Below are 20,927 nucleotides of genomic sequence, written 5' to 3' on the forward strand. Positions count from 1 at the left end.
TCGCCCCCATCCTAGCTGGAGATTAGAGTGACATGTGCCATAGACCTGTCATGCATCTAAATAATAATAATAATAATAATAATAATAATAATAATAATAATAATAATAATTTATTTATTTAAACCCCACCCATCTGGCTGGGTTTCCCTAGCCATTTAAATCCAAATCAATCAAATTTGCAGTTTCCGAAACGAGAACTGGGCGGCTTCCAACAAAATATTAAAATGCAGTAGTCCGTCAAACATTAAAAGCTTCCCTAAACAGGACTGCCTTCAGATGTCTTCTAAAAGTCTGGTAGTTGTTGTTCTCTTTGACATCTGGTGGGAGGGCATTCCTGTAAGCTAGACCTCTGGCTTTAGGGACACTGGAGGACCTGTCCCCTTTCCGAGTGTGGAAGTGAGATTCAGCCGGCTTGTCCTTTGCTTCGGGCAGCAAAATGCCTTGAGCTGGCCCTCCAACTGCTTAGAAAGTGTGTGTGGTTCCCTTTTTTGGAGACTCAGTGTTGCCCAAAAGAACATGCACATCTGGGGAGTCCTAAATGGGGGGTGGCGGCTATACCATTCACATGCTTTGTGCCCAGTAATCCAAAACAATCGGCACTGATTCTTTCGGTTGATGTTGCCTTCCCTTTTATCACCCATTCAGATGCTTTCCGTACATTTCCTGGGCTCCGGGAACTGGAACTCTCCTTGAACGGCCTAAGGAATCTAAAAGTCAATGCCGGGGACTTTCCACACTTGGAAGTAAGTCAGAGGGGTGACTGATAGAGCTTAAGGGACTAGCTTCTCGTGGCATGTAGGGAAAGGACCTGGAACTCACTGGAAGAGCAGCGGCTTTGCCTACAGAATGTCCCGGGTGCATTCCTTGTGGCATTCCCAAAGCAAGGAAGGATTGGACTCTGATTAATAAAATACACCCAGAGGTTTGACCAGCAAGACTCTGGGAGGAGTGGGTATAATAATTCCTCTCCACCCCTCAGCCCAGGTCGTTTTATTCACAAAAGAACTTTTTACACAGTGTTCATAAGAACCAATCAGATTTCCTCTGAGCATTTCAAAAAACCCCACGTGGGGACAAAGTTACACTACAAAAGCTAATTTAAGCATGTGTACTTCTAGAGTAAATAAAACAGGACTAAAAAGCAGGAATGCATTCAGCAACCCCAGAACTCATAAGCAAGCAATAAACACGAGAGGAAGGATGGCAAGGAGATAGGGATTTTTATCGCCTTCCCTGTGAAACTATTTCCAGGCCCTAAGATTAACAAAACCAAGGAAGGGTACATCAGAGAAACTGCCTACTATCTTTTACGACCCAGGATGCCTGGCGAAGCAACTGGCAACTGGGCTGCGTACTGCTTCAGACATGTGGATTATATACCATATTTTTCGCTCTATAGGGCGCACCAGACCATAGGGCGCACCTAGGTTGGTTTTTTTTTGGGGGGGGGGGAATAAAGAAAAAAAAAAATCCCGCTCGCTGTCTTGGCTTCTTTGCTCTTTGGGGCTTCCTTTTTAGCTGCGGGGCTGGGGCAGGAGAAGCCCGAGCTTCCCCCGACCACAGCCGCCAGAACGGGTCCGGGAGCAGGGGCAAGGTTGTGCGCAACCTCACCTTCGCTCCCGGAGCTTGCTGCTATCCGCAAGCCTTCTGAGCCCGGCGGGCTTCCCTGGCTTCGGGCTGCAGGCTGCTATCCGCAAGCCTTGGGAGCCTGGCAGGAACTCCCACCGGGCTCCCAAGGCTTGCGGATAGCTCCCCGGGCTTCAGGCTGCAGGCTGCTATCCGCAAGCCTTCGGAGCCCGGTGGGCACTCCCGCTGCGCTCTGAAGGCTTGCGGATAGCTTCCTGAAGTCTGGAGAGCAAGAGGGGTCAGTGCGCACCGACCCCTCTCGCTCTCCAGGCTTCAGCAAAAGCCTGCATTCGCCCCATAGGACGCACACACATTTCCCCTTCATTTTTGGAGGGGAAAAAGTGCGTCCTACAGAGCGAAAAATACGTGTTTGCTTGGTACGTTTATGAACATTTATTTTATATATAAGACCTTAAATTTTTTATTTCACCCCCAAAGCCATTGGCAATAAAAACATCTCACAGTGTCGTTCTTCCTGCTGTGGCTGGGTCAGATTTGACGCTGGTTCTTCCCCAGCCATGGAACTGCCTGGTTTGCCTCTGCTCCAGGTCTTGGATCTCTCATACAACAACCTTTCTCCTGAGGACGTCCGAGCCCTGGGAGTTTTGTCACACTTAAAAGCCCTCCATCTCACCGCCAATGGGCTCACTTCGCTTCCCCTCGACCTGGCAGCCCCTGAGAGGTAAGCCCACGGGGAGTGGAAGGTGGAGAGTAAGAGTTTTTATTTGTTGGGGGGGGGAGGTCGGGTCGCGTGGGGTTTGTGGAACCTGTAGATCAGGGAAAGCCAACGTGGTGCATTAATAATAATAATAATAATAATAATAATAATAATAATAATTTTTATTTATACCCCGCCCTCCTCAGCCAAGGCCGGGCTCAGGGCGGTTAACAAGCAATAATAAAAACAAGTTGAATGAATACAACTTAAAAACAAGATTAAAATACAACATTAAAATATTGAAACATTAAAATATTAAAATGCAGCCCCATCACAGGAGGAGAAAGGAAAAAGAAAGAGGGGGAGGGAATCAAATTGGCTCCAAGCCAAAGGCCAGGCGGAACAACTCTGTCTTACAGGCCCTGCGGAAAGAAATCAGATCCTGCAGGGCCCTGGTCTCATGAGGCAGAGCGTTCCACCAGACCGGAGCCAGAGTTGAAAAGGCCCTGGCTCTGGTTGAAGCTAATCTAACTTCCTTAGGGCCTGGGACCACTAGGGTGTTGCTATTTATGTTTTTTTTTTATAATAATTTTTATTAAGGTTTTCCAAATTAGAACAAATCAAAACAAATTAAATCCAATCTATTGCCAATAACTAGGACTTCCCCTCCCTACCCCCTCTTGTGTTCCAAATCTTCCAAATAAGCAATTAAATTCAACAAATTCTTATCCCCAAATTACACTCTTCGTCAATAACCCAATTTATCCAAATTCTCATCCCCTAAGATCGATCTATACCCTTCCACGGGTTTCCCCCTTTCGAACATAGTACAGATGAAAATAAGATAAATATAAATAATAATTTTACAGCCTTTGGATTCCAATTTTCCCTCCCCTCTTTCCCCTTTGCGTTTCACCTATCCCTCCACTTCTAATATCTTCCTGGAGTTCCCACATTACACTATGTCCCTCCGGTTCTTTGCCAGTCTTTAATTACGGATGTCCAATCGTAGAAGGAGTCTATCAAATAAGGGCCCATTTCTTCTATCCAGGTTTTTATATCCAGGAGTAAAAACTCCAATTTTGTATCCATAAGCTTGTCAAACCTGAATATCCCAAATGTTCCCCCAGTTCTGTCCAGTTCTTGTTGTTTCCTTGTTCTTATCAATCATTCTCCTCCTTTTTATTTCTCTGTTCTCCCACAGAAATGTTCTTTTTCCAAAAGTTTCTAGTGTCTCTGCAGAGGTTTGTTATTCATGAAGCAAAGCATTACATCATGTTCCTTTCATTTTCCAACAAATAGTTCCATTGTTTCCTGTAGTGTGTAGACCTCTGTAGACAAAATAGTGTTCCATTCCTGCAGTTTCCCAGGAGATTGAAAGTTCCATTCAACTGTTCACATTTCCTGTGAAAAACACATGCAATGTCCCTCGGCTCCTCTAGGTGGATTGCAGTAACAAAGTTCCCTTCCAGAATCACATCCACCAGACCAAGTAGCTTGTTGACCGATATTTAAAACAGTTTGTATTCAATTTGTAACAAATATAACCGGCAAAGTCCTCATAACAAAGTCTCTATTTTAATCTTCCTTTTTGACAGCTCTTTGACAGCTGTCAAAACCTCCATCACTTTTCTCCAGGCAGTTTCACGAATCGCTCCAGGGATTCCGGGGGGGTTGCTTTTTTTTAAAACAATTCCACTTTTCTCCTCCAGCTCAATCTTATAATTTTCCCTCGCGAAGTTGCTGATTCGGCAAGATAAGGTTACACTCGATCTTAGTTGTCCAGTCCTTTGTTTTGGCTCTTCTACAATTTAGGGGTAGGCTGACTTCCTTTTTTCCACCTCCCCCGTTCGCTCCGAATTTTAAAAATTTATCCCCCTTTTTTTTTAGTCCATATTCCAATTACTCACGGGTTCTTCTTTAGAGCCGAATTTTCAATAGAAGAAGTCAGCGCTCTCCGCCGGATGGCATGCGGCTGCGCTCGGCAGGGATAGCAGAGAACTCAAAGCACCACGCTTCTCCCCGGCACCCGATCCGTAGCCTTTAAAAAGGCTCCTTCACGAGTCGGGAGGGCGCTAACGGTGCCAGCCGAGTCTCCATGTCCACGGCCTCAATCTGGCCGTGGTTTTTAAGGGTCCCCGCATCGCCGGTGCGGTAGGACCCAGCCCCTGCCAAGCCGGCTCCCTCCGGAGCTCGGAGGGAGCCCGCCATTCGGCGATGGCGCCGACCCGGAAGTCCCAGGGTGTTGCTATTTATGGACCTTGAGGCTCTCCGTGGGGCATACCGGGAGAGGCGGTCCCGTAGGTACGAGGGTCCTAGGCCGTGAAGGGCTTTAAAGGTCAAAAGCAGCACCTTGAACCTGACCCTGTACTCCACCGGGAGCCAGTGCAGCTGGACAAGCACTGGATGAATATGCTCCCATGGCAGGGACCCCGTAAGGAGTCTCGCTGCAGCATTTTGCACCCGCTGGAGTTTCTGGGACAGCTTCAAGGGCAGCCCCGCATAGAGCGAATTACAGTAGGCAAGCCTGGAGGTGACCGTCGCATGGATCACTGTGGCCAGATCAGGGCGATTCTCATCACCTCCAACCACAGGATCTGCTAGCTGGGGGTTGATGGAAGTTGTAGTTCAGCAGCACGTCGAGGGCTCCACATCTCTTCCTTTCTCTGTCAAAGTCTTACACTGCACCCTTCTCTCCCCTTTTGCCTTTTCCTGAGTGATGTGGGACAGCCAAAGTCACTGTATGTTTCCCTTGGCAGTGAGAGCTCCCCAAGGTTCCCAGCTCTGGAAGTCTTGCTCTTGGACGACAACCGCCTCTCCCACGCCAACGTCTTTGTCAGCCTCGCCAACCTCCGCAAGTAAGGAAGACCTCCTGTGCTTGCTCTAATAATGTAATAATAATAATTTATTACTTATACCCCACCCATCTGGCTGGATTTCCCCAGCCACTCAGGGCGGCTCCCAACAGAATATGAAAAACACGATAAAACATCAAACATTAGAAATTTCCCTAAACAGGGCTGCCTTCAGATGTCTTCTAAAAGTCAGATGGTTGTTTATTTCCTTGACATCTGATGGGAGGGCGTTCCACAGGGCGGGTGCCACCACTGAGAAGGCCCTCTGCCTGGTTCCCTGTAACCTCCCTTCTTGCAGGGAGGGAAGCACCAGAAGGCCCTTGGAGCTGGACCTCAGTGTCTGGGCTGAACAATGGAGGGGGCGGGGGAACATCCATGGCAGGTCTGGAGGGGGGCAACACCACAATGGGCCTCTTCAGTGGTGGCTCCCTGTTTATGGAATGCTCTTCCCAGGGAGTCTCTCCTGGCACCATTGTTATCTATTTTCAGGCAACAGGCAAAACAGTTTCTTGTTAACCAGGCCTTTCTTTGGCTTTTAACTATCTATGGCATTTTACAGAGCGTGGGATGTATTACAGTGGTACCTCGGGTTAAGAACTTAATTCATTCTGGAGGTCTGTTCTTAACCTGAAACTGTTCTTAACCTGAAGCACCACTTTAGCTAATGGGGTCTCCTGCTGCTGCCGCTGCACCACCGCTGCACGATTTCTGTTCTCATCCTGAAGCAAAGTTCTTAACCCGAGGTAATATTTCTGGGTTAGCAGAGTCTGTAACCTGAAGCGTATGTAACCTGAAGCGTATGTAACCCGAGGTTCCACCGTACTGTATTCCCCACCCACCGCAAGTTTTCATATATGATTATTTTTTAGGTAAGTCGTCTTGTAAGTCACGTGGCAAAAAGTGACCAATAAATTTAGCAATAATATTATATTGTAATAATTGGAAAACAGTCTTGCGCCTTGCCCTGCAGGAGTTCTGCAAACCTTGGCCTTATCACTGGAGTCCTTGTTTCCATTTCAGCCTGAAGCAGTTAAACTTGGACAGAAACGGAATCAGAGAGGTGCCATATCTCCACCACTTGGACAGCGGCCGATTCTCCATCCATCCTTTATCCGCCAAGTCGGGCATCAGGGAAGGATTGCGCAGCCGCAAGAGTGCTGGGAAACAGATCCGCCAGGATAAGTCCCCGGCTGGTGGTGGGCAGCCGGAGTACATTGTCTTCCAAAACAGCAAGGACCCAGACAGGACTGGTGGGCCATAATTATATATTATTCCTTTGTAGTGCAATGGTGCTCCTCGCCCCCGTGGATGATGGTGAAAGAAGCTAACCAAGCCTAGGAAACAAAAAACAAACAAAAAATAAGCCATTTATTAGCAGCATAAAATTTTAACTTAAGGACCAGGTTTTATCCGAAGATAAGAGAACTGACAGTACATTTTGGCAATCCTCACAGAACTCTAGCCCAATGGTTGCCATTAATCTGATTTGAACCTATTTTATAATGAAATGATTTTAGAATGTTGTATCATTTTACTGTTGTTAGCCGCTCTGAACCTGGCTTCGGCTGGGGAGGGCGGGATATAAATTATTATTATTATTATTATTATTATTATTATTATTATTAATTTACCGTATTGGCCTGAATATAAGCCTCACCCGAATATAAGCTGCTCCCATAAAATTCCGCAGGCACTCAAACCTGTTCCATTTTACTGTATGTCTTTTTCAGCAGCAATATCGTAAAAGCCAATTTTTGTAAAGTCTCAAATTTAAGCCACACTTTTTCCACGGTCAGTATTTGGGCGGGAAAGTGAGGCTTATATTCGGGCCAATGCGGTATTGATAGCCACTCATATGGCTATTAATTGGGTGAAAATCTTAACTCTTTGACATTAGACGTATGGTTAGCCGAGGGACAGTGCAAATGATAGAATTGACAGACCTAGTTAGGACAAGAGAATGAAGACCATCTAATCCACGGGTGTCAAACACAAGGTCCGCGGGCCGAATCCGGCCTGCCAGACCTTGTCATGTGGCCCGTGTAGCCGCCACCGGCCACCAGCCTTCACCTTTTATTCTCGCTTTTTTTTTTACACAAGAAAGCCACCTCTTCAGCACATGCATGGCAGCCTACGAGCCAGAGAACGTCTGTCCTCTAGCGGCGCCGGCCGTTCTACACAGGAAACCTCCACTTTACATGCGGCCCCCGATGAATTTGAGTTTGACACCCCTAATCTAATCAATTTATTGAAAAATGAAGGCTCTTCGGTATGTGTGGGAGCAATAAAATGCAATAAAATGGTAACAACAGCAGCAGCAACAACAATACTAATAGACAACACTGAGCTGGATGGGCCAAGGCAGTTCAGAGTTTTTCTCCCCAAAACCAACCATGAACAGCAAGTCAGGAACAACCCTTGGTTACAGCTCACAGTTTCTTTGGAAGTGCCCCACTGAATCTCATAGGATATAGCCATGGTTAGGGCTGCCATCTTAGTCCTGTTTATCCCTGTATTCAGCATCTTGATACTGATACTCCTCTTTCTCTATTTTATTTTTACAAAAAACAGAAGTTATCTTTCCATCCTGGTCCCCAGACCTACCAACACAGGTAAGATTTTCCTTTTCTTTCAAGTCATCCTCATTGGCTCTAAGTAAAGGGTAAAGGGACCCCTGACGGTTAGGTCCAGTCGTGGCCGACTCTGAGGTTGTGGCGCTCATCTCGCTTTATTGGCCGAGGGAGCCGGCGTACAGCTTCTGGGTCATGTTACCAGCATGACTAAGCCACTTCTGGTGAACCAGAGCAGCGCACGGAAACGCTGTTTACCTTCCTGCTGGAGCGGTACCTATTTATCTACTTGCACTTTGATGTGCTTTTGAACTGCTAGGTTGGCAGGAACAAGGACAGAGCAACGGGAGCTCACCCCGTCACAGGGATTCGAACCACCGACCTTCTGATCGAAAGCACACCAGTGCAAGTAGATAAATAGGTACCGCTGCAGCGGGAAGGTAAACGGCGTTTCTGTGCGCTGCTCTGGTTTCACCAGAAGTGGCTTAGTCATGCTGGCCACATGACCCAGAAAAAACTGTCTGTGGACAAACGTCGGCTCCCTCGGCCAGTAAAGCAAGATGAGCGCTACAACCCCGGAGTCATTCGCGTCTGGACTTAACTGTCAGGGGTCCTTTACCTTTTTTCAACTGGTAAGAACGCTCCTTTTGTTTGATCTGCTTATTTACTGTCACTGGGGGAGGGACCCGATTCCCCGAAGCCTGGTACTACCCACATATCTTTACAGAGGGTGGTGAACACAGCACATGATATCATGGGCTGTCCCCTGAGCCAGCTAGATGACATCGCACAGGATCGATGCCTTAAGAGAGCGAGAAAAATTCTCAGGGATGATTCACACCCCGGCCAGCACCTCTTTAATCTTCCACCCTTGGGCAGGAGATATAGAAGTATCATCAGTCGTACCAACAGGCTAAGAAGCAGTTTCTATCTGTGGGCTGTTAGGCTGCTGAACGAGAAATAATATAGTTCAACTGACTTTCGGGGTTGGTGTGTTGTGCGACAAGCACACAGAGTGCAATGAGATTGAGTGTTTGGGTGGGGAGGCTCGGTTAATTTCATTGTACACAGGTTGTACATTGACAATAAAGGTATCATTATTATATGTTATTGTCAGGTGGCATCACAGAGCCACCACTTGCCTTCTGGAGTTGGACAGTCCCAGGGAGAGACTGACACACCCATATGCAGAGATTCCAAGGGGGAGGATCACGACAACCCATGATGCATTGGGGCAGGTCCTCTTTCTTCTTTCTGTTTCTGTTTCTCACCTCTCCTCTGCCTTCCTTTCAGGACAGTTCTCCTTCGCCGCAGATCGCTTCTAAGGCCTCCTGTGCCAGTTTCAACCCCGAGTTCTCTCTTCCCCTACCGGAGCTGAGGTTTCTCAGCCTGGCCAACAACCAGGTGACTGGATCCTTCCTTTTCCACTGTTAACGAGACACACTGATCTTTTGCAACAAATGGTAGAGGCGGGTTTGTCTAGGAATCGCTACGATCTTATATCGCCCCGTTGGAGGACCTGGTTTCTAGTCCTCAACATCATCATCATAATTTTATTTATACCTCGCCCATCTGGCTAGGTTTCCCCAGCCAGTCTGGACGGCTCACAACAGAACTGAAAACAGAATAAAACTTCAAACATTAAAAACTTCCCTAAACAGGGCTGCCTTCAGGTGTCTTCTAAAAGTCAGATGATTGTTTATTTCCTTGACATCTGATGGGAGGGCGTTCCACAGGGAGGGAGCCACTACCATGAAGGCCCTCTGCCTGGTTCCCTGTAACCTCACTTCTCACAGGGAGGGAACCGCCAGAAGGCCCTTGGAGCTGGACCTCCGTGTCCGGGCTGAACGATGGGGGTGGAGACGCTCCTTCAGATATACTGGACCGAGGCCATTTAGGGCTTTAAAGGTCAGCACCAACACTTTGAATTGTGCTTGGAAACATACTGGGAGCCAGTGTAGGTCTTTCAGGCCCTCAGAGCTGGACCTCAGTGTCCGGGCTGAACGATGGGAGTGGAGACGCTCTTTCAGGTGTCTAGAGGACCTCAGGCTTCAAAGCCCCTCCCTGGCAGGTACTTCTGGTGGCAGAGGAGACCACACTCAGTATGGGGTGGGGCAGGAAACACCTTTGCATGCTAAGAAGATGCTCTACCACGCCTAGAAAATATTATGACAACACTCAGACGCCACCACTAAGAACAAGTTCTCACAGAGGTGGCAAATCTCTGTGGCACTTCAGAGTTGCAAGTTGTTGCCCATCATTCTTCTTCTTAAAAAAACACCTCCCAAAAAACAACCTTCCAGACTGAAATCTAGATCCCTCAGGGAGGAGAAAAGGCTAGAACCCTTCTCCCTGACATGCAATTTCTTTCTTTCTTTCTTTCTTTCTTCAAAAGAACCCCCCCAATAATAATAATTAATAATAATAATTTATTATTTATACCCCGCCCATCTGGCTGGGTTTCCTCAGCCACTCTTAGCGGCTTCCAAAAGAATATTAAAATATTCTTTTGGAATGTATATATTACGAAGGCCTGTATTCCTATACACGCACCACAACTTAAAATAGTACCTATCCATCTGTAAAACATGTTCTTATGAAGTGACCCACAAGTTGCCTTTGGATCTGGTCTTCGGTTTCTTGGATAAATTGTGAATGAAATGAAGCTCCAGCAGAGGCACCTCTCTGCTTTCTTCCCCCTGCCAGTCTTAATTTGTGAGGCAATTTTCCCCTCAGGGCAATACACCACCCTCCCTTGTACCAAGCGTTCAAATGTGCACCCTTTAAGTCTCTTCCGAATGCGGCTATAACCCTATGCACTGCTGCTAAATAAAAGCCAATTCCTGGTTCATCCACCAAGTCCTGATTTCGGTCATCGTTTAAATACAGGCTCTATAGCGCAGGCTCTGGAGACTTCACGATATGCTGATTAGTAATTTTACTTATCTCGTAAAACACTCGTTCCCCCCAATTTGCCACTTTTCTGCACGTCCACCATAGGTGTCTATAGCTGCCTCTGTCCCCACATGCTCACCAGCACATCAGTGGAGTATGTTTATGCGCATATGGATGTTTACCTGAGGTTAAATACAATATCTGCATTATCTTCAGAATCGTTTCCTTGATGCTGGGTGCATTTTCTATGACCAGGAATTAATTGATTGATTGATTGAAGGATGCATAGATTGTGTGAAGTGGGGTAGCCCCAATGCACCTGCCTCCTTCCTAAGCCTAAATCTTAACAGTCCTTTTAATGCTGGCTCCTTTTCTCAGCCAAGACAGACAGTCGCCTACCAGCCTGAAAGCACTGCTGTGTTCTGATTTGCAGATCGAACATGAGGAAGATTTGTTAGCCGTGGCTCTTTTCCCATCGCTGACCGAGCTGACGTTCCACGGCAACCCTTTCACCACATCGCGCAGCGGTAAAACAAGAACAACAGCAACCATTTTCTAGTCCCTGTGGTTATGGGTGTGGCCAGCAACAAGTTTCTAGTCCCTGTGGTTAGGTAAAGGGGCCCCTGGCCATTAGGTCCAGTCGTGACCAACTCTGGGGTTGCGGCGCTCATCTCGCTTTATTGGCCGAGGGAGCGGGTGTACAGTTTCCGGGTCATGTGGCCAGCAGGACTAAGCCGCTTCTGGCGAACCAGAGCAGCGCACGGAAACGCAGTTTACCTTCCCGTCGGAGCGGTACCTATTGATCTACTTGCACTTTGACGTGCTTTCGACCTGCTAGGTTGGCAGGAGCAGGGACTGAGCAACGGGAGCTCACCCCGTCGCAGGGATTCAAACCGCCGACCTTCTGATTGGCAAGTCCTAGGCTCTGTGGTTTAACCCACAGCGCCACCCGCGTCCCTGTCCTTGTGGTTATAAGGCATGAAAATGCCTGCTGTGAAACCTTAAAAACCAGAAGGTGCCTAAATTAGATTTTCTGTGCTCTGCAGTTCTCACCTCTTATTGTGACTAGGAGAGCCAGAATAAAGAGGGCAAAGTCATCAGAAAAAATTTACGTTGCCTCAATCGACACATTTTATGTAGGTTGCAGAATTCTTAGAGTTTGGAGCACCCAGGTGCAGATTTTTAGACCCAAGTCTGCACAGCATTGCTGCAGCTGTCTCCACTCTCTGTGCTGTCTTGTGGTTCCTCTTTGTTGCTAGCTAAAATGCATTGTGGAAATGAAGCTAATCTATGCAACATAGACCACACAGTTGCTTAATGATGATTCCCTCCCCCTTTCTTTTCTTCCCTTCCTTTCCAGGTGACCCACCTTTACTCACCAGTTTCCTTCAGAACAAGCTGGGGATTAAAATGGTTCGGAAAAAAATTTCGAAACTGGAAAAACCACGTATCTTTATACCCAACAAGCCTAGCCGGAAGGTAGGAGCCCTTTAGGAAGGCCGTTAAGGAAGTCCGTTTCAGAATGGGAAGCTTTTAAACAGAAGTCGGATGCCTAGGAATTCTTTGTGATTCCCGCATTGCAGGGGGTTGGACTAGATGACCGGTGGGGTCCCTTCCAGCTCTACGATTCTGCTGTAGTTTATTGAGGAGAAGGGGGCAAGAGGAAGATGATGTTTCCACTGTTGTTCGTCAGACTTGGAAGGGCCAAGGAACCTCCCTGCAGCTGACTCATAACCCAAAGATTTTGCTGGCACAGGGAGTTCAATTTAATACAGTGGTGCCCCGCAAGACGAATGCCTCGCAAGACGAAAAACTCGCTAGACGAAAGAGTTTTCCGTTTTTGAGGTGCTTCGCAAGACGAATTTCCCTATGGGCTTGCTTTGCAAGACGAAAACGTCTTGCGAGTTCTTGCGAGTTTTTTCCCTTCCCCCCTTTTTCTAAGCCGCTAAGCCGCTAATAGCGCTAATCCGCTAAGCCGCTAATGGCCGTGCTTCGCAAGACGAAAAAACCGCTAGACGAAGAGACTTGCGGAACGAATTATTTTCATCTTGCGAGGCACCACTGTATATGAATTTTAGCTTATGCCTACCTACTGCTCCTCACCTACAGGACCTCCCGGGTGTTAAGATTAGCAGGGGGGGACCCTCTTAGTAGTTTCTCCACTCTCAGGCGCAAGCTGGTGGGGGCGGCCTGGGAGAATGCAATCTCTGGCACAGGCGGAATTCTTTCCCCACAAAGGTGCCCGCAACTTCCTTGCATAATTTCCATCATAAGCCGAAGACACGCCTCTTTTCCCCGGCCCCTGACACCTGAGAAGTGCATTTTCAGGGCCCAACCAATTACTGTGGTGGTCATTTGTTTTAAACCCGTTTTAATATCAAATTTTTTAATTGCTATGACCTGCCCTTGGGCCTTAGGATGAATTATTTCATTATTATTTATTAAATTTGCAAGCCACCCCATCACCCAGTATCAGGGCAGTTCACAGCATAAAAATACGAGATAAAAACACTAAATATGTAATGAAAGCCAGAACAAAAACATGCCAGTAACCCCCCACTCCCCCCATCCTGGGTAAGAAATAACAACAACAAGAAGAAGTTGTTATTTGGCAATCCTGATACAAGATCTCATGTCTTCCCTTCTTCCAAAGTCCTGCCCACTCCTGTTCTGCCAGCAGCAGATGCATTGCCTTCTAGGCTCAGAATAAGGAACTTCTGGACCTTCCAGATTTTGAACTCCCAGCTCCCATCCTCCCTGACCCTTGGCCACGTTGGATGAGGCTGATGGGAGATGGAGCCTGACCACATCTGGAGGGCCTATGGGTTCCTCCATTCATCCCTTAAGCCCTGAGTTCCCCCAGCCAGCTTCTCATTTTCTCAGCTCTGTTCATTCCCCAAATCTTCCTAAACATACTCCTCTGCAGTGGGAAAAGGGGGTGCTGCTTTCTCCCACTGCTTAGTTTCTGAAAAGTGGAATGTTGATTGGGTGGGGTGCAGGGAGAACGACAGTGGGAGGACACTTGTGGTTATTTATTTCGTGAAGTTTTTGCACCATTTGATTGTAAAACAACTACAAGAAGTTCTTACAAATTTGGAATGGACATCATGGGGCAGCTGAAATAGTGTCAGTTCTGCTGATTAATGGTTAGGGTTTTAAGAGCTGTAGATTGTGGCTAGGGATGGGTGCTGGGTTTGGAACGACAGGAGACTGCTGCGCTGTAGTCCTTCCAGGTCTAGAATGCACCGTGGCCTTCTGTGTCTTTTGCAGGTGAAAGCACAGCTGCCCAAGGTCCAAAAGCGGCCTCAGATGCTAGAAGACCACCTGGAGACCACCTTCTGGCAGCTGTGGACAGGTGCAGATCTGGATCCCAATAAAAGAGCAAGTCTGGACGAGCCTCTTCCACCCATCAAGAGATTTTCACTACCGTATGAACCAGAGAAGCCCGTCTTGCCTCTTAAGGAGGAGGAAATATCTGCACCCTCTTCTCTGGAGTGTTGTGTTTGTGATGCTTCAGCAGACCAGCTTTCAGCAGACCAGCTGGAAGACGTTCCTGAAGGCCAGTCTTCGCTAGCTGACTTAGTGTTTGGAAATGTTGCTTCCACTCAACCTCCTGTGGAGCAGCTCCCACCTGAACCTCTCCCACCAGAAGAGAATCTGCCTGAACCCAGCCCTCTGATCACAGCACCTTCACAAGGACAAGACCTGCCCAGGAGGCCTCAGTTCATCTCATTGTCTTTGCCAGGCCAGGACCACGGCGCTCCGGTTCCTCCTCCCAACTCACCTTTGCCTTTGCAAGAGCAGGGTCTCTCTGAAGGTCCTCCAGCAGAACCTGATCAGCTGAGGCCGTTTCCACCCCGCAGCTCGCTTTTGCCAGGGCGAAGTAGATCAGAACCTCTTCCACCAGCTCATTCTCCTGCAGGGGAGCAGGACTTGTCCAGGTCTCCAGCCAGATCCCTGTCGGTGGGACAGGGCTTTCCTGATGCCTCCCCACCAGCAGGACCACCAGCAGTGGAGGGTGATCACCCAGAACCCATCCCACCAGCCAGCTCAGCTCCTCCAGGACCGGATTTGCCAGAACTTGTCTCAGCTACTAGATCAACCTCAGCAGGTCCACCGAGGATTCTCCTGCCAACCACTTCTCCTGCAGAAGGTCAAGATCAGGTGGAGCCACCTCTGCCACACAGCTCAGCTTCCGAAAGTTTGCCTGGACCTGCTCCACCACACTTGTCTGGGACTCTCCTGCCGACCACTTCTCCTCCAGAAGGGCAAGATCAGGTGGAGCCCTCTCAGGACCTGGCAGAACCCGTCTCTCCATCGATGCCCCGCTTGGAGGAACCAGCTCCCTCTGAGCCTGTTCCACCACCTGGATCCCCTCCTGCAGAACAAGATCACCTGGAATCTACTTCATTGCCCACCTCACCCACACAAGAGCAGATTCCACCAGAGACCGTTCCACCACCTGGATCCCCTCCAGGGGAGCAAGACTTGGCCCAGCCAAGCCCTCCTTCAGCTGAACGGAATCTTTCTTGGACTTCGCAACCAACTGGATCCCCTCCAGGAGGGCAGGATCATCTGGAACCCGTTCCACCGGCCACCTCACCGGTCCAAGAACCCGACCGATCGGGTTCTGAGCTCCAAGATGGATCAGAGGAAGAGGCGTTTTCAGAATCTCGACCAGCCAGCTTAACTTCTGTGGAATGTGGCCTGTCTGGGTCGTCTTCTAGGGAGCTTTACATGCTCTTTGCCAAAGTCCACTCGAGCACGAAGCCTATTTTTGAAACATATGATAGTCTTTCCAGTGAGGGTGAGGTGTTTAGCGGCAGCGGGGAGTTCGTGGAGGCAGAGGAAACAGAATCCATTTTCATGACACAGGTATGTGAGCTGGCAAAGTGCCGTGGTATTTAAGCAAGAGATGTTTACCAATGAAGCCATTCTAGAATCCCAACCTGTAGTTTACACTAGACAATGTATTGTCCAAAAACTGGTTTGAAGTCCATATTGCAGGCATCTCCAAACTCGGCCCTCCAGATGTTTTGGGACTACATATACATATCAAATAGTCCAAATATTCTGCCTAAATTATAAATTTGTTTGTTGGGACTTCCCATGCTTCAAGTTCGGGGGGTGGGCTCTGATCATCTCATATCTCTGCTACTTTGAATAGTCTTTCCAATAGTTCCTTTAAATCTTCCTGTTGTTAACCTTTCTTTCATGGCCTCTGAGTTGTTTCCACAAGCGAGTTGAAATAAGCAATGATATGTTTCGTGCATGACTCTCACATACCTCCACTTCTTTCTTGGGTCTGAAGGTGGACGAGGAGTCTGGTCCCTTGCCGAAGACTGAAAGGGCGGCATCCCCACGTAAGAGCTCGGGCAAAGGAAGAAGACAATCGCAGCCAGTCCCCGAAAAATACAAGGGTTACGAAGAGCTGCTCGGCGGAGACCCTGGCGTGGATTTCGTTGACCCAGTGGGTGAGTTGACTTGGGACTGCTGGAAATTTCAAGTGTAGGCTTTTGACCTTCTTTGTTCCAGTAGACAAAAGGATCTTGGCTGGGGCCCATGGTTGAACTTTCCTCTCCCATCACACAGAGAGCTACCATCTAACTTTTGCAAAGATCCATCTGTCTCTGCATCGTCCACACTGCGCGTGTGTCCATGCGCGCGCATGGGCCCTCAAGATTCACCTAGTGTATGTACTCATGTTTTTAAAAATGCACATCTATTTCTTGAGTCACTGTTGGAGCCAGCCGTCACAAGTGGCAGTTGTTTAGTATAAAATACACAGAAGCCAGCAATATTTCCATAGTAAGAGAGAGCAGCCCCTCTGTCTGCCCTTCTCCGATTTATTCTCCTTTGTTCTGTCCAGCCGCATGGCCGTTTGCCAATCTCATGTTACCTCACCCGGTCAAGCTTTTATTGCCCCCATCATTACATTCCAATACATTATAAAGCTCAGAGTGCTGGTCACGAGGTCCGGAGGTACCCTGCAGTATTTACAAACCTCTGCCATGGCTTTATGATTCCCACAAGTCACTCTGTACTCTAAGCATTGATCTGTGTTTCGGGTGCTGAGTTGCTCTGTGTAAAATGAAGCTCTGTGGTCCCCATTCACTATAATGGTAAATCTAAAAACAACTACAGTGGTACGTCAGTTTTCGGATGTCTCCGTTGACGAACGTTTCGGTTTTCGAACACCGTAAACCTGCAAGTAAATGCTTCGGTTTTCAAACACGCCTCGGAAGTCGAATACTGAGTTTTCCGTATTGTGTTTTCGGTTTTCGAACGTTTCAGAACTCGAATGGTCTTCCGGAACGGATTACGTTCGAAAACCGAGGTACCACTGTGTAACTTTCCCCCTTTTTGGATAAAGTGGATTAAATTTGCAGGCCTCTTCAGAGTGGATTAAGCCTCCCCAATTGCAGAGAAGAAAAGGTCCAGGGCTTTCTGTTGGGGGAGTAAAAGGGATTCATTTCCCTTCATAATCTTGTATGGGGAGGGGGAAGCAGGGGGTCAGTCGTCTTTTGCTCTTTCCCACCCTAACATAATTCAGAAATAGATAATAATAATAATAATAATAATAATAATAATAATAATAATAATTTATTTAAACCCCACCCATCTGGCTGGGTTTCCCTAGCCATTTAAATCCAAATCAATCAAATTTGCAGTTTCCGAAACAAGACGAGAACTGGGCGGCTTCCAACAAAATATTAAAATGCAGTAGTCTGTCAAACATTAAAAGCTTCCCTAAACAGGACTGCCTTCAGATGTCTTCTAAAAGTCTGGTAGTTGTTGTTCTCTTTGACATCTGGTGGGAGGGCATTCCTGTAAGCTAGACCTCTGGCCTTAGGGACACTGGAGGACCTGCCCCCTTTTTTTATTTATACCCCGCCCTCCCCAGCCAAGGCCGGGCTCAGAGCGGCTTACAAGCAGTAATAAAAACAAGATGAATGATTACAACTTAAAAACAAAAATAAAATACATTAAAATAATGGAACATTAAAATATTAAAATGTAGCCTCATCGCAGGAGAAGGAAAAGAAAGAAAGAGGAGGAAAAAGAGAGAGAGAGAGAGAGAGAGGGAATCAAATTGGCTCCAAGCCAAAGGCCAGGCGGAACAACTCTGTCTTACAGGCCCTGCGGAAAGAAATCAGATCCTGCAGGGCCCTGGTCTCATGAGGCAGAGCGTTCCACCAGGCCGGAGCCAGAGTTGAAAAGGCCCTGGCTCTGGTTGAAGCCAATCTAACTTCCTTAGGGCCTGGGACCACTAGGGTGTTGCTATTTATGGACCTTGAGGCTCTCCGTGGGGCATACCAGGAGAGGCGGTCCCGGAGGTACGAGGGTCCTAGGCCGTGAAGGGCTTTAAAGGTCAAAAGCAGCACCTTAAATCTGACCCTGTACTCCACCGGGAGCCAGTGCAGCTTGAAAAGCACTGGGTGAATATGCTCCCATGGCAGAGACCCCGTGAGGAGCCTCGCTGCAGCATTCTGTACCCGCTGGAGTTTCTGGGACAGCTTCAAGGGCAGCCCCGCATAGAGCGAATTACAGTAGTCAAGCCTGGAGATGACCGTCGCATGGATCACTGTGGCCAGGTCGAGGTGGGAAAGGTAAGGGTGGTGTATCTTATTGCTTGTTGCTTATTTTAAAGAGCTTTGTGGTGTCCTAGTGGAATTCATTTTCTAGTTTGATTCCTGAGAGATCTTCTAAACAGGGTTTACGTTAACATGGTTCCCACCCCCAATTTCCCCTGTGCTCCCATTTTTATTTCAACCAGGAATACAGCACAATGTCCAAGCTCTGGAGAAGGCGCTCCGATATCCCCGTGTGTACCGCGAATCAAAGGCCAGGTTGGACAGCTACCAGAAGCCTTATGTGCCTGCAGAGAAAAAGGTACTGTATTTTTCGCTCCATAAGATGCACCAGACCATAAGATGCACCTAGTTTTTAGAGGAGGAAAGGGGAAAACCCCTGTTTTTTTTGAGATCAGCTCAAAGTTGTGCAGCTTCTTTTGCAAAGGGAAAAAAATCTTGTTTTTATGGGGTTCAACTCACGGTTCTGCAGCTTCTTTAGGAAAGGAAAGGGAGCCGTTTCTACAGTTTCCAGACAGATTATCTAATCAGCCAGTCCCATGTCACTGGGGAAACAAACAGCCTCCGTTTGCAGAACATTCAAGAATGGAAGCCTGGGCAAGGGGGTGGGGCCGGAAAGGGAGCCAGCGATCAACCACACATTTGCTCCATAAGACGCACAGACATTTCCCCTTACTTTTTAGGAGGAAAAAGGTGCATCTTATAGAGCGAAAAATACGGTAAATGCTATCCAGGGAAGTAAAACTCTTGCCTCTAGACCTGGGAGGTTGGAGCTCAAGCTTCTACTCAGGGGAGGGGTGTTTGGCAAATGGTTCCCTCTGTGCCTCAGTCCCACATCTGTAAAATGGGAAGATACAAAGGGAGGGGGGCGTGTTGTCAAATGAACAAACAAGCGCTTTGTGAAATACTTTGCAAAATATTGATGCTAAATTGTACTGAGGTCACCCTCTAGATTAGTGACTTCCAAACTTTTTGGAGCCAACTTCCCCGCTTTAGGTTCCGTAAACTCACTGCCCCGTCTCCATTACTGTACCCTATAAAAAGCAATATTCTGAATAGCACTAAGGAAGATGACAACAGAGGCGGATTTAGGGGGAAACAACCGGTTCAGTCACACTCGGTGCAGAACCTCAGGGACACCGCAACTATGATGTAGAATGGAAGGCAGGGGGAGGCACAGATTTTTGCGCCGCTCTGGTTTCTCCAGAAGCGGCTTAGTCCTACTGGCCACATGACCCGGAAAAACTGTCTGCGGACAAATGCCGGCTCTCTTGGCCTGAAGGTGAGATGAGCGCCGCAACCGCAGAGTCGTTCATGACTGGACTTAATTGTGAGGGGTCCTTTACCTTTATTTATACCTCGGTAGGCAACCCCCAGCAAAAGGGTGGAGTGTGAAGGGCAGGCAGACACAACACCCTCCAGGATGCTCATTTGCATTCCTCCCTCCTCTCCTGTCCCCCCCCCCCTTGAAAAAAAGCAGACACTGGGCATTCCGTGGCCACTGAGCATGCTCGGTCCTCATCCAGCTGCCTCATTGCTTTTTAGCACTCTCCCCCCCCCCTGCACCATTTTGGCTATACAGTGGTACCTCGGGTTAAGTACTTAATTCATTCCGGAGATCTTAACTTGAAACTGTTCTTAACCTGAAGTACTCTGGTCCATGGGGTCACGAAGAGTCGGACACGACTAAACGACTAAACAACAACCACATTAGCTAATGGGGCCTCCTGCTGCTGCTGCGCCGCCAGAGCATGATTTCTGTTCTCACCCTGAAGCAAAGTTCTTAACCTGAGGTACTATTTCTGGGTTAGCAGAGTCTGTAACCTGAAGCGTATGTAACCTGAGATACCACTGTATAAGGATCGGCCCACACTCCTGAGCATCACCAATAGAGGGAATGGTAAGTGAAGATGTGGGGATTGTCCGTGGCCTTCTCATTTTGATCCGCTTTCTGTGCAGGCCTTGAGTGTCCGTCCGCCGCCAGCTGAAAAGACCCGGCTGCAGAAGCTGGAAGAAATCCTCCTGAAGATGCGCAACCCCACGAATATCATACAGATGCCGCTAGGTATTTATATATATCATAAAATTAACGCACCACTTAATTGCAGAAAGAAAGAAGCGGATTACAAACAAGGTAAAGCAACGAAAGGATCAGTGAGAAAAATTAAGGAAAATGAGCAACACTTAGCTCTGTTGGTGGGGGATGCGGGTGGCGCTGTGGTCTAAACCACTGAGCCTAGGGCTTGCCGTTTGGAAGGTTAGCGGTTCGAATCCCCGTGATGGAGTGAGCTCCCGTTGTTCTGTCCCAGCTCCTGCCCTCCTAGCAGTTTGAAAGCACGTCAAATGTACAAGCAGATCAATAGGTACCACTCTGGCGGGAAGGTAAACGGCGTTTCCATGCGCTGCTCTGGTTTTGCCAGAAGCGGCTTAGTCATGCTGGCCACATGACCCGGAAAAAAACTGCAGACAAACGCCGGCTCCCTCAGCCAGTAAAGCGAGATGAGTGCTGCAACCCCAGAGTTGTTCACGACTGGTCTTAACTGTCAGTGGTCCTTTACCTTTACCTTTTTTAGCTCCATTGGTTAGAAGGTGGCGCTGAGAATGCCAGGGCTGCAGTTTCGATCCCCGTATGGGGCAGCTGCCCTTTCCTGCTTTGCAGTGGGTTGAACTGAATGACCCTGAGGGTCCCTTGCAACTCTATGAAACCTTCTGAAAAGTTAAAACAAAAATA

At 48.0% G+C, this 20,927-nt stretch overlaps 1 protein-coding gene and 2 long non-coding RNA genes across 3 annotated transcripts in view; 1 reads left to right on the forward strand and 2 right to left on the reverse strand.

Moving 5' to 3' along the window:
- The window catches only part of LOC310843969, a 336,267-nt gene that overhangs the window by 134,687 nt on the left and 180,653 nt on the right, over positions 1-20,927 (reverse strand). The window lies entirely within an intron of this gene.
- Positions 1-20,927, forward strand: part of XRRA1 (X-ray radiation resistance associated 1) — a 36,330-nt gene that overhangs the window by 13,963 nt on the left and 1,440 nt on the right. Inside the window, exons 7-18 of the mRNA XM_083736135.1 lie at positions 646-743; positions 2,175-2,308; positions 5,044-5,142; positions 6,160-6,389; positions 7,711-7,751; positions 9,003-9,113; positions 11,038-11,131; positions 11,965-12,083; positions 13,875-15,479; positions 15,916-16,078; positions 18,382-18,497; positions 20,156-20,261. Coding sequence (XP_083592261.1) covers positions 646-743; positions 2,175-2,308; positions 5,044-5,142; positions 6,160-6,389; positions 7,711-7,751; positions 9,003-9,113; positions 11,038-11,131; positions 11,965-12,083; positions 13,875-15,479; positions 15,916-16,078; positions 18,382-18,497; positions 20,156-20,261 — 2,916 coding nt within the window. The remainder of the gene's footprint in view (positions 1-645; positions 744-2,174; positions 2,309-5,043; positions 5,143-6,159; positions 6,390-7,710; positions 7,752-9,002; positions 9,114-11,037; positions 11,132-11,964; positions 12,084-13,874; positions 15,480-15,915; positions 16,079-18,381; positions 18,498-20,155; positions 20,262-20,927) is intronic.
- On the reverse strand, positions 6,433-9,089 carry LOC310844043. The gene is made up of 2 exons (XR_014563910.1): positions 8,981-9,089; positions 6,433-6,473 (listed from the first exon to the last, which is right to left on the reverse strand). It is a non-coding gene; the product is annotated as an uncharacterized lncRNA (long non-coding RNA).

The sequence above is a fragment of the Podarcis gaigeae genome (genome assembly GCF_964106915.1).
Source record: "Podarcis gaigeae genome assembly, chromosome: 4".
Lineage (NCBI taxonomy): Eukaryota > Metazoa > Chordata > Lepidosauria > Squamata > Lacertidae > Podarcis > Podarcis gaigeae.